General features: G+C 39.1%; 2 protein-coding genes across 25 annotated transcripts in view; both read right to left on the bottom strand.

Annotated features, from left to right (window-relative positions):
• The window catches only part of kdm4aa (lysine (K)-specific demethylase 4A-a), a 38782-nt gene extending 37843 nt beyond the window's left edge, over nt 1-939 (bottom strand). For 7 of the 8 annotated variants that reach the window (XM_083568314.1, XM_083568315.1, XM_083568316.1 and 4 more), the window contains exon 1: nt 740-904. The gene's annotated coding sequence lies outside the window, so the exon portion shown is untranslated. Of the gene's footprint in view, nt 1-739 lie in introns of all 8 variants that reach the window. The other variant, XM_083568317.1, reaches the window with a different exon arrangement.
• Nucleotides 940-10068: 9129 nt separating this feature from the next.
• ptprfa (protein tyrosine phosphatase receptor type Fa) overlaps nt 10069-18692 on the bottom strand; it is a 216177-nt gene continuing 207553 nt past the window's right edge. For all 17 annotated transcript variants that reach the window (XM_083568484.1, XM_083568478.1, XM_083568488.1 and 14 more), the window contains 5 exons: nt 15700-15826; nt 14360-14485; nt 13489-13643; nt 13244-13379; nt 10069-12149 (listed from right to left, as the gene is read on the bottom strand). In XM_083568484.1, the coding sequence (XP_083424610.1) occupies nt 12081-12149; nt 13244-13379; nt 13489-13643; nt 14360-14485; nt 15700-15826 (613 nt within the window). In that variant the 3' untranslated portion in view covers nt 10069-12080. The remainder of the gene's footprint in view (nt 12150-13243; nt 13380-13488; nt 13644-14359; nt 14486-15699; nt 15827-18692) is intronic.

The following is an 18692-nucleotide window of genomic DNA, read 5'->3' as shown; positions in this document are numbered from 1 at the left end:
ACCTGTTAGACTTTAACTGGAGTTATTATTATTTATTATGAACTTTATGGTATATTTACATGGAGCTTCTCTGCTTATCTGGTTCTCTCTCTAACCTGAACCCAACTGAGTGACGTAAGTCTATAAGTAGAATATAAAAAGTTATCTAAAACTCAAATTAATTAGACAAACTTGCAACGACAACGAAATGAAAAGTGCTGAAATACATGGATACAATCCGCCGTTTAATTCCAGCTCTAAAAAAAACGCTGTCATTTCGATGTCAAGGAAAAGTAGCTAGCATGCGCGCTAACGACGCCATCGCTGAGCCGAATAGGCCCCGCCCCTTAATTGTGATTGGACAAAATCCCGGTTAACGCTCGACTTCGATGCCTCTGATTGGTCGCATTGTAAGTCAATCAAAACGAAGTTTTAATTCCCGGATAAATTCATGATGGTTAGCACCCGGAGTTGATCAACAAAACTTTAAGCACTGAGAAAGCAATGAGCTAGTAACTGATAAGCAGTGACATTATCATACTTGGGTGGTGTAAGATTCCCTGTAGCGAGAGTTAAACAACTTGTAACCTGAGTTTTTACCCCCCAACCTGGACATTTGCGAGAGAAAATAGCACTACTACAATGCTAGTTATAGCCTCGCTAGCAAAACAGTGCAGTGTCCGTGTTTGCGCTAGCTCTTACACTCGTGTGACACAACTAAAACTTTCTTCGAAAGGGGAAAAAGTGCGCATGCTCTTACGCGTGTTGGAGCCTTCGCTGCACGTCGCTTAATCCCAATTCTCCACAGTGAACTCGGCGCCCGCGCTTTAATTCACAGCGCTTGGAAAAGATAGTCCTCCATTATTGTGACACACAGAACGCGCATGCGCACTGTACACTTGTTTACAGCGATGGAAGAAGGCGTTCCCTTATGCTTTCCCAGCGCTGTGTTGTTTTGCCTCTCCACCGCTTCTACTGCACGGATACGCCCACATCCTATTCTCTGCGCTGTGATTGGTCAGTTAAAAAGCCTTAGATCTAGTTGCAGCCTTATTCTACTTCATCATCATCATCATCAATCATCCACTATTATCCAAATGAATCAGAAGACAGGAAAAAACCTGCTTTTTGTATTTTTCACACATTATAGACAGTGAAATTCTTTCTTCCTATATCCCAGGTCATTTCGAAGCTGCTATCAGAGCATAGGGCAGCACATCTGGAGGAGAGAGGGTCAAGGGCCCAGCCGTGGCAGTGCTGGTGCCTAATCCATCGACCCTTAATCCTTAAACTACCACTTCCCCGAGAGCAATGAGCTGAACAAATGATGATTGAAGCTTTCCTTGAGGTCTCATTGTAACTGGGGAGATACTAATCTTCTTCTTCTTCTTCTTTCGGCTGCTCCCATTAGGGGTCGCCACAGCGGATCATCTGTCTCCATACCACCCTGTCCTCTACATCTGCCTCTTTTACACCAACTACCTGCATGTCTTCCCTAACCACATCCATGAACCTCCTCCTTGGCCTTCCTTTTTCCTCCTACCTGGTGGCTCCATCCTCAGCATTCTTCTACCAATATAATTCATGTCCCTCCTCTGCACATGTCCAAACCATCTCAATCTGCTCCCTACTCTCACAACAAATCACAATATCATCCGCAAACATCGTAGTCCAGGGAGACACCTGTCTGACCTCGTCCGTCAACCTGTCCATCACCACTGCAAACAGGAAAGGGCTCAGGGCTGATCCTTGATGCAGTCCAACCTTCACCCTGAACCAGTCTGTCATTCCTACTGCACACTTCACTGCCGTCACACTGTCCTCATACATGTCCTGCACCACCCTCACATACTTCTCTGACACACCTGACTTCCTCATACAATACCACAACTCCTCTCTTGGCACCCTGTCATACGCCTTCTCTAAATCCACAAATACACAATGCAATTCCTTCTGTCCTTCTCTATACTTCTCCATCAACATTCTCAAAGCAAATAAGGCATCTGTGGTGCTCTTCCTCGGCATGAAACTGTTGCTCACAGATGGTCACCTCTTCTCTCAGCCTGGCTTCCACTACTCTTTCCCATAACTTCATGGTGTGACTGATCAACTTAATTCCCCTGTAGTTACTGCAAGACTGCACATCTCCTTTATGCTTAAAGATCGGTACCAGCACACTTCTTCTCCATTCCTCAGGCATCTTCTCACCTTCCAAAATCCTGTTAAACAATCTGGTTAAAAACTCCACTGCCATCTCTCCTAAACATCTCCACGCTTCTACCGGTATGTTATCTGGTCCAACCGACTTTCCACTCTTCATCCTCTTAATCGCTGCTCTCACTTCCTCCTTACTAATCCTATCTACATCCTGCTTCACCAACTCCACATCATCCAACCTTCTCTCTCTCTGATTTTCCTCATTCATCAGCTGCTCAAAATACTCCCTCCACCTTCTTAACACACTCTCCTCACTAGTCAACACATTTCCATTTCCATCCTTAACTGCTTTAACTTGCAGCACATCCTTTCCAGCTCGATCCCTCTGCCTGGCCAATCGGTATAAATCCTTTTCTCCTTCCTTAGTGTCCAACCTCTCATACAGCTCCTCATATGCCTTTTCCTTGGCTTTCGCCACATCCCTCTTTACCTGCTGCCGCATCTCCTTGTACTCCTGCCTACTTTTCTCATCACTCTGTCTATCCCACTCCTGTTTTGCCAACCTCTTTCTCCTTATGCTCTCCTGCACTTCCTCATTCCACCACCACGTCTCCTTGTCTTGCTTTCTATTTCTAGATGGTACACCAAGTACTTTTCTAGCTGCCTCCCTCATCACTCCTGCAGTAGTTGCCCAATCATCCAACACCTCCTTAACACCACTGAGCCTCTGTCTGACCTCTTCCCTGAACCTCACACTACACTCTTCCTCCTTCAGTTTCCACCATCTTATTCTTCTTTCAGTCTTTACTCTCCTCCTCTTCTTCTTCGCCTCCAAAACCATCCTACAGACCACCATCCGATGCTGTCTAGCTACACTGTCCCCTGCCAACACCTTACAGTCTCCAATCTCCTTCAGGTTGCATCTCCTGCATAGCACATAGTTCACCTGTGTGCACCTTCCTCCACTCTTATATGTCACCCTATGATCCTCCTTCTTCTTAAAATAAGTGTTCACCACTGACATTTCCATCCTTTTAGCAAAAACTACCACCATCTGCCCTTCCACATTCCTCTCCTTAAAACCATACCTGCTTATCACCTTCTCATCCCTTCTGTTCCCTTCACCTACATGCCCATTAAAGTCTGCCCCAATCACCAATCGTTCTTTCCTAGGTACACCATCTACCACTTCATCTAATTCACTCCAGAATATTTCCTCCTCCTCCATCTCACAGCCAACTTGTGGAGCATAGGCACTGATGACATTTATCATCATCCCTTCAACTTCCAACCTTCACGATCATCACCCTATCAGAAACTCTCTTCACCTCCACTACACTCTTACTGTACTCTTCCTTCAGAATCACCCCTACACCATTTCTCTTCCCATCCACACCATGATAAAACAGTTTAAACCCACCTCCAATGTTCCTGGCCTTACTCCCTTTCCACTTGGTCTCCTGAACACACAACACATCTACCTTTCTCCTCTCCATCATATCAGCTATCTCTCTCCCTTTACCCATTATAGTACCAACATTTAAAGTACCAACCCTAACCTCCACTCTCCTATACTGCTCCTTTTCCTGCCGTCTCTGTAGACGTCTTCCTCCTCTCCTTCTCCTCCTTCGGCCAACAGTAGCCCAAATTCCACCGGTACCCTGTCGGCTAACGATACCTGTGGCGGTCGTTGTTAACCCGGCCCTCGACCGATCCGGTATGAAATTCTCATTTGTGATCCGCATATTTGATTTGGCACATGTTTTACGCTGGATGCCCTTCCTAACGCAACCCTCCCCATTTACCCGGGCTTGGGACCGGCACTAAGAGTGCACTGGCTTGTGCCTCCCTAATGGCTGGGTTATCTGGGGAGATACTAATAAAGAGAGAAAATAGTTTATTGTTATTATTATATCTTGTACAACATGAAATGATGTGATATTTGTAATATTTTACATTAGGACTATGTCGCAATTGTAAAAATAAAAAAAAAGGAAAAAATACATTGCCAAATGCATTCAAAATAATATATTATAAGCCTAAAATGTAATGACATAAAATGGCTTAAATATGATGACAGGGAATGCACTACACTGTAAATGTAAAATAATAATGCAATGCAACCCATCCATTGCATTATTACACACATCCATGACATTATCCAAATGGATTTCTGTTATCAGTTAAAGCAGTTAAAGCTCTCGTGTGTGGTTAATAAAAAATAAAAAATAAAATAATAATAAAAAATATTAATAATAAAAGCATGTTAAATCCATTTGTAAATAGTCATTTGTTCTGATTACTCTTGTGTCCAATAACATCCAAGCAGAATTCCACTCATAGATGCAAAATAAATATTTTTAAACTTATATAGAAATATAGATTTAGATTATGGAGATTGTTCATAATGCAAGTCCATGTGAATAGGTTTCTTTCTATAGCAACAATAACATAATTGAATAAACACATGAATATAAGGCTGTGATTTATTTTGCAGCCAACATTAGTGCCGATATAGAAAAAAAATGAACACTTTCTGACCCATCAGAGAGTGCAGCAGCACTTTGGAATAAACTTGTTGAACTAATAAAAGGGTTATTTTTAGTGCTTTATTACTGCTATTACTCAGTGGGACTGCTGTGTTCTGCTCAGGGCAAGGAAAGTTAAATGGTTTGAGAAACAAAAGAAATTATTTAAAGCCAGAGGTTATTAAAACTTGTGTTGGAAAAGAAAGGCATAGAATAGTTTCTCTACCCAGTCTTGGAATGATTGTGAAAATGAAAGATGTGCACCAGGGTGCATCATCAGCAAATGTAATCAGTCAGCTATGATGTGACTGCTGTCTGCTGCTTGTTTCTTTGGCTTCACAGTGGAGCTTCAAGGCTAAAGTACGGTGGGTGCCAAATAATAAAAGTCTGTCTCATCCTAAATCATTTTTCCTGACAAACACACACTGAGGTGATCGTCCAACATCTTCCCTAAAGATTAACAGAGATTATTTATAGCATGTACATTCATTTTTTTCAGGCCAATAGATGTCAGGTGTATATTTCAACTTCAATGTATATATAAAAAAGCAAGTATTGGAAACTAAACATTTGAGTAAAGGGAACTTTGTTTTTCATAAATTCTCAAAAATCTATGAAAAAAGGTTGGCTTTGTAAAAGTTAAATAAAATATTGTTTAATCAATTAATTGCGATGATTTATTTTTAGCATGTACTGTTATTCAATAATTTTATCACAACATTTCATCCCAATTTCTTATATATAAAAAACTAGGGCTGTCACTCAATTAAAATCTTTATTCGCGATTCATCACATGATTGCAATGAGTCAACTCGTGATTAATCGCAACTTAATCACATTTTTATGGGTACTAAATGTACCTTAAATTAATACTTTGCAAATTTTTAATCATCATTTATTTTAATCAACATGGGCATAGACAAATATTGCAACCCAGTCTCATGACTTTCAGTGATCTAGTCAGGGAATGTAATCTATCCCACAATAAATCTTTATTTTTCACAATCAAAACAGAAACAATTAAAACTTATAGTCATAACATCATATTGTTGAAATATCATGCACACGTTTGTGTTTATGTGCTAAGAAAAGATGAGAAGAGAATCGGCGGCGGGTCCTCAGGTAGTTTTAGCTGGTGTCTTTACCATTGTAATGGTTGATAAGGCTCATGGTAGGTACTGCAGTATTTAGCACAAATCTGCAGTCTCATTAATTACCCGGGAGAATATAGTTACTATATTTTGACTGGAAGGAACTAAGGATGGTTTATAATAACGAGTAAAACGTATTAACTTATCGAATCTAAAGCAATAATAACAAGAATAAAACCTCCTCATTATTAAGTAATAGTGCTTAAAAATTAATAACAAATGAGAAAAAAAAACAATAGTGTCTGTGGTGCCCAGTGGCAAAAAGAAAAATGTGGCGGAGGCACATTTCCTATTAAAATGCATTAGATGGAAGTCCTGCTGAGTGACACGAAAAAAGAGGGAAATTCGTGTCCATCAACACGAATCAATAGATTCAATTTTCGTGACTATATCACGAAATGCCGTGAGACCGGGTTGAATATCGATGCTTTATGCAAATCTATGTTTATTATTAGTGAACCCATACCAAATATAAAGCATGAAGACAAAATATACTTGTAAATGTTTTAAAGTAATTATGGCAACTTGGCACATCAGCAAAAACTAATGTTTAATGATCAAAAGGTTTTTTTTGGTGGAGTTTTTTTCATATCTGAGTAAAGAAAGGACGTCGAAAATAGATGTGTTGCGTTAATGGTTTTAATAAAACGTCTTTTATATTTATTTATTTATATTTTTAAATAAAAATCATATGCAGCACACAGGTGATGTGTATTCATATGTATTCAGAAGAGAGTAACCTTTGCGTGACATGGTAAGAAAAATTTGACATTTCTTTTCCGGCTGCTTCATGATCCACTTTTTTTGTTCCCCATGTATAGTGCCTTCAACAATGATTGAACTATAATGAATGGACATTTGGTGTCACCCAGATCAGGGATAATTTTATAGGGACTAATTTATGACACTAAAATTTAAGCTGCTTTGGGAAATATCTAGTGTTAAACATGCTACACAAACAAGTGAATTGAATTACACCTGAATTTTTTTGCACATTTTGTGTGCAGTCTTTGGTTTTGAAAGAAATCTGTTGTTTCTTTCAACTGACAATCATGCCATTGCACTTTGCAAACAGTCAAATTGTTTGTGCCATATCAATGCCAAATCCAACATTACCATATACACTACCATTTTTAAGCAAGTCCTCAGCCAGAGGTGGGAAGTAACAAAGTACAAATACTAGTGGATAGATAGAATCTACTAAGTAGATTTTTCTGGTATCAGTACTTCACTATTTATTTTTCAGACAACTTTTTCCCCTCAGTCATTACTTTTTTACACAAATGTATGAATTTTCTACTTCTTACATTTTCAAACCAGACTCGTTACTTCAGTTTTAATCTATTTGGTGAAATGTCAATATTCTTTCTTCTCATTGCGTGCCGTTTTCATCCCATCAACCGATATCCTGTCATTTTCAATCTACCAATGGGGTATAATTTCCTGGCTCTCACACACCACAGGTGTGGTAACAAGAGGCAACAAGAAGAATGGGGTTAATGTGGATGAGACAGAGGAAGTCAGTGATGTAAACATGACTGAGAACAGAGACATTCTTGATCACCTGATCATCATCATCAGCTTTTCTCTGCTTGTGTTCTATATGGTGGATGTTCAGCCACATATTAATTAAGGCTGTCAAAATGCAAGTTCATTTTAACGGCACTGGTTTTATTAAAGGTGATGAATGCAGCATGCATTTCTGTTTGACCATTTTTTATAATAAATATAAATAAATAAATTTAAGAGGCACGAAATTTAAACCTTCTTCAGCACAACACACATTTATTCCAGACGTCCTTTCTTTACTCAGATATAAAAAAATAAACCCGTAATTTTTGTTTTAATCAATAAACATTTGTTTTACTGATGTGCGAAGTCTCGAACCAGCACCAAAATCCGTCATGATGCACAAATCCGACAATTTGACGTGCTCACGAGTTTTGTGGCATTTTTTAAAAATCATAATGCAAAAACAAATTTTAATTACTCATCCTTTTTGATCATACAGATAAAAGCAATAAGTCATTCGAATCTGTAAGGGGTCTACTTTTATTTGTACACACTCATAACAAAACAGAAAAGTCTACTTTTAAATAAACAAATTCACATCGAAAATATTTCTGATTCTTCTTCTTTGGGCTGCTCCCATTAGGGGTCGCCACAGCGGATCAACCGTCTCCATACCCCCCTGTCCTCTACGTCTGCCTCTTTCACACCAACTACCTGCATGTCTTCCCTCACCACATCCATGAACCTCCTCTTTGGCCTTCCTCTTTTCCTCCTTCCTGGTGGCTCCATCTTCACCACTACCTGATTTACCCACATGTGCAAACTATCCCAATCTCGCCTCCCTCACCTTGTCTCCAATACGACCTACATGCACCGTTCTTCTAATAAACTCATTTCTAATTCTGTCCATCCTCGTCACTCCCAATAAAAACCTCAGCATCTTCAGCTCTGCTACCTCCAGCTCCACCTCCTGTCTTTTACTCCATGACACTGTTTCTAAACCATACAACATCGCAGGTCTCACCACAGTCCTATAAACTTTCCCTTTCGCTCTTGCAGATACTCCTATCACAAATCACTCCTGCCACTCTTCTCCACCCACTCCACCCTGCCTGCTCTCTTTTCATCACTTCCCTAAAACACTCTCTATTACTTTACACTGTTGATCCCAGGTACCTGAACTCCACCACCTTCTCCACCTCTTCTCCCTGCAACCGCACCACTCCACTGCCTTACCACACACTTATTATTTACACACTTGTACTCTGTCTTACTCCTACTGACTTTCAATCCCCTTCTCTCCAGCGCATACCTCCACCTCTCCAGGCTCTTCTCAACCTGCTCCCTACTCTCACAAAAATATATATATATTATCCACAAGCATCATAGTCCACGGAGACTCCTGTCTGACCTCATCAATCAACCTGTCCATCACCACTGCAAACAGGAAAGGGCTCAGAGCCGATCCTTGATGCAGTCTAACCTCCACCCTGAACCAGTCTGACTTTCCTACTGCACACTTCACTGCTGTCACACTGTCCTCATACATGTCCTGCACCACCCTCACATACTTCCCTGACACACCTGACTTCCTCATACACACAATGGAACTGCTTCTGACCCTCTCTATACTTCTCTATCAACATTCTTAAAGCAAATAAAAAATATTCTTTGATTATGTAATCCATATGAAAGTTATGAGGTACAGTTTCTCCGTTATCACCTCATTAACAGTCCGTGTAGAAACATAGCAAAGGTTCCGTTTGGTGTCCGGATAATTGACGTAATTTAACACCATAATTACTTTAAAACGTTTACAACAATATTTTGTCTTCATGCTCCATGTTGAGTCTGGTTTCATGAATAATAAATATACATTTGCATAAATCATGGACATTTTTTCATGTTAAATAGAGTATAAAAAAACTGGAAAGTATTAATTTAGGGTACATTTAGAACGAATAAAATTGTGCAATTAATTTGTGATTAATCGTGACTTCAGTCATGACAATCATGTGATTAATCACACTTTAATATGACTTAAGGTCCATTTACCAGCGTGACACTAAACAGGTCGTAGTAACGACTACTTTTCACTTAAGTCCAAACTTTGTTACTTTAACTTGAGTAAAAAGTATAGTCAGTTATTCAACTTTGACCAGAGTATTTTAAAACATGAGTATCTGTACTTCTATTCAAGTGAAGATGTGTATACTTTTGCCACCTCGGTCCTCAGCCATGCTATCTGCTAAACAAACTGAGGAGGAAGTGTGCGCTTTAAACTGCCTACTCTCTGGTTATTATTGGTTTGTTCATCTGTTTGTCAGAAAATATAAGATGGACTGGCAAATATAAGAAATATTTCATATAGTAGTTACATAATTTGAGAAACAACTGTAGTGAATGTTAAGTTTTATGGCTACAACTCAGGATGTCTGTAAAAGCAAAGGATAAAGAAAGTACACAGGAATTCTTCTGGACAGTAAAATGCTGTCTCAAGGAATCTTTAGAACAGATATTCACACACACACACACACACACACACACACTCTGATGACACAGGCCTGGGCTGAGGGGCACCAGCTGACTGCCAAATACACTCACACACACCATCTGTTCCCCTGGCAATATGGGGAACAAGTAAGTGCGTTTGTGTTGTTGGGGTAATGAGGTGTGTTTTCTTTTTCTTTTTTTTAAACACTACACCACCCAGTCACAAGAAGAGACAAAACCATCAAATATACAAAACCCAATTATTCAACTTTATTAACATCAAGGTATTTGGAACATATTTCCTCTCTTTCTCTTCTGTTTTTATTAACAAATAGAAAACAAACGGCATGTCCAACAGAGCGATTGCAGCCTCTCGCATCTTGACTCAAACGCTGAGCGGGTCCAGTGTGTTTGAATCCACCTCACTTCAGAGAAGGGAAGCGCTTGAGATTCTTTAAACCGGTGATTCTTCTTGGTTATGTTGTGATATTGTCCTTTCGAGCCACAGTGACATACGATCGTGTGATGATTACGGTAGGTGAAAATACCACGTGTAGGGACTTCAGGAGCAGTAGAATCGGCAAAACGGTTCCATGCTGCGGCTTCAAATCAACCATGAAATTATGCTGATAACAGCACAGTATGAAACATTGGATTACCCTGCTAATATTTTGCACACTCTAAGACATACGGAACAGAGTCATGTCCTGCTGTATTACGCTTTTTTATTATGTGTTGGATTCATTGTGGTGTACTTTTATGTTTTGTATTACTGTGCTCTGTGGTCTTGTGTGTGTGTGGCATGTATGTATTGAAAACATCACGATAGACCTGTCCATCTCAATTATGATACTGTGTTAAGAAGCCATGTCGTTATCTTGGTTCATTTGAACAGTTTTTTTTTTTCCAAAGGTTCTGTCAGCGATTTTTGAAAAACGTTAACGTAACAAGGATATTTTATTCCCAGCGGAGGCTTGTGCTCACTGCAATACTAGTGCAACCGCTAACAGTCATTTCCGGATTACGTTCAGTTCTTTTTAGCATATATATAAAAAAAAAAACATGATGGACATTTACTCATACAGAAGTTTTGTACAACTTTTTGTGTTTACAGCATTGTTTGTCCTTGTTGATCTTGTCTGAGACACTGTTTTAGATATTTTATGACCAATTGTGTTTTAAAGTTTTTCCTGCCTATATGGATTTCTGCTCGATCGGCCACAGCTTTGTGTAAATGGATCCTCAACAGATAGCTAACACTACCTGTTGTGAAACTTCCAAACAAACAGCACATCTGCTATGCATTCCCTCCAAGTATCTTATAGGCAACTGCTTGAATGTGAGAAGGGCTTCATTGAAGTGTTTCGACTTTAAAAATCGCTGACTCAACCTTTAAAACAAGAGGAAAATTCCTGGTACATGTCTGATCCTTTATTTCTTTCCTTCTTTTTGCCTAGATCCCTGCAAACTCGCAGTTTATACACTCTTCATCATTCCCAGATCTCGGGTATCACTGTTCACTGACTCTGGATTCACATCATTTAATATCGTGATGAACTCACATAATTTTGTTCTAAAAAGGTGCCAGAAGTAAAGGTTCGTACCCTCTCCCCTGCTGAATAATCTCAGTCTCATTAACATAACAATGATAGAAACAAAGAAATGATCAGCAGCTCAGTGTGTTCGGGCCGTGTTAAAATACACGCCTATGTACTAAACATTTACGACCATGTGGTGATAAGAACTTTAAATAATAAATCAAGATTATTTTAAAATATGTAAATATAAAAAAAGGATAAAAAATAAGAATAAAATAGACCCATTACAGATACCAGTATAAATGACAACAATTACATAGTTGAGTTGTATATTGTATGGTCATGATAATAATTAATAATAATTATGATGATTAATATGACAACAAGGATTAAAAAAAACAAAAAACATTAGTAAGATTTTCAATCTCAGCAGGATTCAGAGATATTATTACGCTATAACATGTTTTATAGTAATATTGACACCAGAGCGGCACTTTTGTGTTTAGAAAGAGGAATGGATGCAGGACTAGAAGGAATTGTTAGCACCCTGCTTGCCATTCACATTTTCCCTTTCCTTTCCCTCACTCCCTATCTCACCTTCTCTCTCTTACTCGCTTTGAACCCCTAAACTGAATCAGTGGAGTGTGTATTGTAGCTCAGAATGATCCGCCTGCTCTCCTGAGGGGCGTTTCAGGGATTTCCGGAGGTTTTCAGATGAGCAGTTATGTTGCATAGTGATCGAAGCTGCCAAGGTACTCAAGGGCTGCACGGTAGCACAGCTGATACTGGTCCTGTAAACACACACACACACACACACACACACACACACACACACACACACACACACACACACACACACACACACACACACACACACACACACACATTTAATTTGTATGTCACAGAAAGAAGGAACTGTGCTATTAGTCTCAGCAGAGGCTTCACCAAATAGGCAAAACTTGTATTTAAATAAAACTCCACTGCTCCGTGTGTTTCATCCTCACTAGCCACTTTTACACGAACACATTTTCGTCATTAAAATCATTCCGATTAAAAAATTCGGTAAACAGTTTACGAGACATTATGTAATCCAATATGGTGTTTACATGTGCCGGTGCTTTCAATCGGAATGACCCTGTGACATGCGCACATTAGCCTCTGTCCTGTTTGCCACCTTTTATCCCTGTCAACATGGAGTTCCATTATTTCTTATGCGTGCTATTTTTATGTAAAGTGTAGCTCTTAAACAAGAAACAGCATAAATTTGTAGGAATGCTACTGCTGGAAGGTATGAGGAAAAGACGGATGCAGGAAGCTGAGCTTTTTGGTGGTGGTGCGTCTCTAAGGAGCGTCTCAATACCACCCCTCTATGGAGGCCGGTAGTAAAAACTAGTGGGAGCAGATTGTATTGCTGGAATTTAGTGACCTGGAAACTAAACTTGCCGGTCATTTACACGTTTGTGTGGACTGGTAGAGGGATTTATGGCCTCAGAAGAAATGACGGTCAGAAATCCGATTCCCCTGATTATGTGTGTCGCGGTTGTTTTGTACAAGTGCGGAATATCTTTTGCAAGGGAATGATGAATGGGCCGATACAAGATCTGATACCAGGTGAAGAGGAAGCTTTCGAAATCACCCCCTCAAACCGATTGCAATTTCATTCGGTTTGGGCATTTTTTATTCCAATTGAGGTGTTTACATGGAGCATTTCTATTCGGATTGGACTTTTAAACAGATTACAATGTAAACGCACCTACTGACAACACAATGTATGTTTTCATTAAAAGTACAAATTGTTAACTTTTATAAAATAATTCCAGAGTTGACCACATAAAGGTATTTCTGGTTTAGAAAGTTATCTTTCACAGAGTCTTGCTCTCCTTACCTCGGTCTGTACCATGGCTGGCCTCTGAGTGCGCAGGGTTTTGATGGTTTGGAACAGATCCACCACTCCCTCATATCTCATCCTCTCCAAAACGATACTCAGAGTGATGAACACTCCTGTACGACCCACGCCGGCACTGCAGAATACAAGTGTTTACAAGTCAATCCATACAAAACTTACACTGACGTGTACAGCTACAAATGTAAAAAAACAAAACAAAACAAAAAAAAAACACACACACACACCTGCAGTGAACAGTAATTGGTCCATCCTGGCCAAACTGCTCCTTGGTTTTGTGCACCTGGCCAATAAAATCAATAAATCCCTCCCCAGTCTTTGGCACACCCTGCTCTGGCCAATCAGTGAACTGGAATTGCCGGATAGTCCTGGACTGGCCATCCTGAAACAATGTTACAAAGTTATACACACATACTAGACTTTACCTCAGTTTTAACACAGTAAACTCTAATACAACCAGTAAAACTCAATCAGAAGACACTAACAGATCCCAATCATCCCAATCAATTAAACCACATTTGGAACATTAAATGTGACAAGCAATTTAATTTGTACTCAAAAATAAACTTCAATATCAAATCCAATGAGGACATGAACTCTAAACTGAACATTTCTAATGAGAACTCCAATCTGAAATTTAGTTTGAACTTCAATATGAATAATTTGAACTGCAGATTGAACTCTAATTTGAACCCAAAACAATAATATGAATTTTATTCTGAACTCCAGTCTGAAATCAAATATGAACTTCAACAGTGACTAAAAATGGCTACAAAGCACTTTGCCAATAATCCTGTCATTTAGAACTATTAACTAGTTAATATTAGCTAATATTAGCGAAACTGTCTAGCCAGTTTGTTTAACAAAACTCTACTGTACAAAACAATAAACATTACCGTGGCTATTACTAGTAAACTAATACTAATGAACACTTTAGAGATGCAAGCTGAGTAAACATGCATTTTTTTTTTTAAATAAAGCGCTGCCTTTAAAAGTTCAATTAAAACTCTTTCAGCTACGGAAGTATTAAGGATCAGACAGCTCCACTTCCTAAACACAAACTCAAAAATGCTGAATAAAACAAAAGAAATGCAGTACCCTGGCATCAGTGACTTTGAACTCTCTCAGGATGTACTGAGGCATGTTGTATTCAGCCATGGGGTCCACCACAAAGTACTGATAACGTGCTGAGCGCTCAGCTGGCCAGTACTGATGGCACTTCTCCTGCAGGGCAAACACACACACACACACAGAGATTGGAAGTGTGTAGGTGTATGTGTGTCTTAGTTCAAGTCATGATACTTGGATTTGGTTTCATATAAAGCGATACAGTGAAAAGGTAGCTCTGCATCTAAATTTCTATTCAGAATGATTGTCTCTGTGGAGATATTGTGTGTCATAAATGTATTTAGATAACAATCAATGAGTTGGATCTCACAATGTTCCACATTTTTTCACCACTGCACCACAGTTGCTATATCTATACTGCTGTAATTCTACAGGTACACGTCCAAATCCGTTATATTGCTATGTGACATTTCTACTGATTTGGTTATGTACCGTTATAACCAACTAAACACTGCTGAATGATATAGAACTCCTAGTTCAAGGTTTGAGGTTGCTCCATTTGCTATATTATATTTTAATTCAGTATCAAAGCTTACAATAATGACAGCATTGTGCTAAAATTGTAGGCACATGTATAACTTTGGCAGTACAAAGGAACTGCCAAATAAATGAAATAAAAAGCTTCTATCCTTCTACTGCTTTTACTGTAAACGGCTAAAATTTAAATCTATCGAGTATATGGTGTGAACCCTTCTGCATTTAAAAGTGTGCCAGTTTCCATAGCTACAAGCTGAAGAGCTTTTATAAGTTTTTCCAACTATCTCAGAGAACTTGCATTTCTTCTGCAAGCTTTGCCTGTACTTTCTTCTGTGTCTGCAGGTAAAATCCCAGACAGCTTCTGTAATCTAAAAATGGTTCTGTTACCTAATACCGTCCTTTGTTTAATACGATAGAAATGCAGTATTCATGCAGTCTGAAATTCGGATGTTGACAGTTTTCTACTTTCTACTGACACACTCATGCAGAAGATGTATAATAAAAATAATATTTTGTCTTCACCATTAAACAGAATTGATAAATAAATAAAAAGAAAAATTATTAAATGTTATCAGAAGGTAATTTTCTATAACATCAACTCCGGCTGTTGATCTGCTTATCAGTGGAAAGTTCATCATCATGATTCTTGTGCCTCACAACATGTTGGATGCGCTTGTGCCTCCTCTTTATCTGACAGAGCTTTTCATTGAAACAAATTGGATGCGACTCATTGACCTTCCAAGTGGTCTCCTAATGGCAATCTCTAACTTTCAGTGGAAACAAATGGATGTCAGCTGCTTTGGTGCATGATGTCACTGCCATGTGAGACTTACCCTTCCCATCTCTCGGAGTTTGGTCAGCATGACTACAATGGTGGAGTTGTGCTCCCAAAGCATTCTCCAGAAGTCCTCTGTTGTCTCTGCCAGAGGACCCTGTGTCGCGATGTACGCCTTCTGCTGTCTACGCACACACAGAACACAAATAGTAATAATGAATGATGTTGAATAATGGAGTAGAAAAAGATGCAATGACAATGATAGCAAAATAGAGGAGGGGAAAAGAGTGGGAAGGAAAGACAGGAAAATGGAGAAACATAAGAGAAGAAGATAAAAATAACATTTCCAGATCGAAGAGAAAAGCAACTTATGTACCGTACACAGTGCTGTAGTAACTGTGAATGAACAGCAGAGGGCGATGTGACACTGCAGCAATAAAGCATGCACGGGCAGAACAGTTACTTCTGAGGACAAATCTGAACCAGTGATTTGTTTCATTATAGCTGAGGTCATCAGTTTTATAATAGGTTGTGAGTAGGACACACACACACACACACACACACACACACACACACACACACACACACACACACATACACACACACACACAAAAAGGCTAATCATTTGTTCAACCAATACATTCCTTCTTCATTAACAATATGGCAGTTACGGTGGGCGTCACCAGATCAGGGTTTAAGATGCAGAGTCACTGAACCCTCATTACTACCACCACTAGTCCCCCAGGTGCTGTACACTGGCTTACACTGCACAGTTGGCAGGCAGGTTGGCAGCTTTCAACATCTTGAAGGTTGCACTCTAATTTGCTATTTGTACAGCTACAATATGCATGCAGCTCATTCATAGGAGCAAATGGCCCCATATTATATATATGTGCACGTTCACAACTCACATTTTATATAGTGTTTATTACTAATTAACACTCATTGTTTAATACTAATGGATTTAAATTTTATTTAAAATTCTTCCAATGTCTTACTATTTTACTTGTCTTTCTTGATATTGTGCAGACCAACACTACTAAAGGCCCAGTGGACCAGGAATCACACTGCCCCATTCTTGAGGAAACACAAGGGACTGTTAGTGACAAGGTTACCAGATTGGACTGGTTTACAATGCTCCAAGAAATCATCTAAATAGAACATCTAACAAGATATATATAAGTTATAACCAGTGTTATTATAATTGTTTATTGATATTAAAGCTGTTTGTACGACACACACACAAAAAAGATCCACACCATCTATACTGAACATAGGTCGAGTTACATCTTAAATTGTGTACATCAGGTGTGTCCAATCTTTTTCAGAAAGTGCCAGTGTGGGTGGCAAACCAACCAAATGCCACATCTGTTGATCAGCCCTTTGTGGAAAAGATTGAACCATGATCAACATCTAAAATGTCAATACTTTAGGAACATCAAGCAAACATATTTGCAGTAGAAACACTATAAAAATAGTCATCTATATATATAAAGCTTAAATACCACTGACTGACTCACTCACTCATCACGAAATCTTAAAAACCACTGAACGGATTGCAATGAAATTTGGAACATACCTTCCTCTTGGGTCTTAGGTGCTCACTAAGAAAGGGTTTTGAAAAATTTGCCCTGGATCGCGGCTAACTCGCGATTTCTCACGCATTGTACAATCTTGGAAATAACATTACAAATCCTAATGAAACTTAGTACATTGTTTCTTATTAGATGTTAGATGCACGATACAAATTATTTTCAAAGTAGTTTGCCCTGTATCGGTACTACAAAGGGGTAGTACGTTATTTGTTGACGTTACGTTCTGATCTCTGATCATCCAGTCCTGCTCAGTGCTTGCTGCTTATTGCCATATTGCTTAGCGTTCTGCCTTCCGTAGCGAAGCACGGGTACTTTCAGCTAGTCTTTTATATAACTAAAGTTGATTTTTAGTGGGGGCATTACAGTATCTATATATACACATACAATGTTTTCTGGGATATTGGGGCAGTTAGTTTAGTAGGGCTATAATGTTTCTTTGTGTTACCTGTTCTTTGGTCTTTTGGCAGACCCATAGACTGTCCTTCCAACATATTCCATCTATACTGACACACAGCACTGAGAGAAACACCAATTATTTTTCTTCCACAGGGGAAAGAAAGAGATAGATGAATGATTAAAAAGAAAAAAGAAAGAGAGAAAAAGTATAGAGAGAGAAAGAGAGAGAAATATAAAGAGATTAAGTAATGAGAATGATGGGTGGAGTAAGATACAAGTCAAAAAATAGACAGAGAGAAAAGGAGAGATTTCCTCAAGCCCAGTTTCCTTCTACCTTCACCCCTGTGCAAGACCATTGATTTCTCCAGATGTCACCTGCACTTTTTCACCCTGTGCTTCATGCCATTTCTCACCTGTGACATCAAATCATCCATTTCTGTCTCTCTCCAGCTGTCTGTTCCTCTCTGTCTCTATCAGTGTCTCCATCGCATTGGGTCCTCTGAGACCTCAGCTGTCTGTAACACGATTTTAAATAGTGCTCTGTGCTCCAACACTGTTTTTTAACAGACCTTTGTGACGTTTTCTAACAATGCCGAAGTGTGTTAGCACCTTCATCACATGCTAAACCGCTTGGCAAGAAACCTTGTAAGGAACCAGACTCAAAAATGAAACCTAGCCTTTTCTGGGTGATGCTGGATATTGGAAATATAAAATCATACAATATTCAGTTGTAGAAGAGTAAAAGCCTAACAATTTGTTAAAAAGCAACTTTTATAGTTAAGTTCAGGTCCATACATTCCTCGAGTTACACTGTATGGCTAAAACTATGAGGAGACACCTGACCACCAAATCCATATGTAGTTCTTTCCCAAACTGCTTTCACAAAATTAAAAGCACACAGTCAAGAAAGCTTTTATAATGCTGTAGATATGCTGTTCTCTTCACTAGAACTAAGGATTCCAAAGCTGCCCAGCCTGAAAATACCTCTACGTGAGGACTGTAAAGACTTGGCTTGCCCTGACCCCAACCCCCTGAACACCTTTGGAATAAACTGGAAAGC

Source organism: Silurus aristotelis (assembly GCF_946808225.1).
Source record: "Silurus aristotelis genome assembly, chromosome: 2".
In the NCBI taxonomy this organism is placed as follows: Eukaryota; Metazoa; Chordata; class Actinopteri; order Siluriformes; family Siluridae; genus Silurus; species Silurus aristotelis.
Note: the sequence above shows the minus strand (reverse complement) of the source record. Positions and strands in the feature narration are given on the sequence as shown.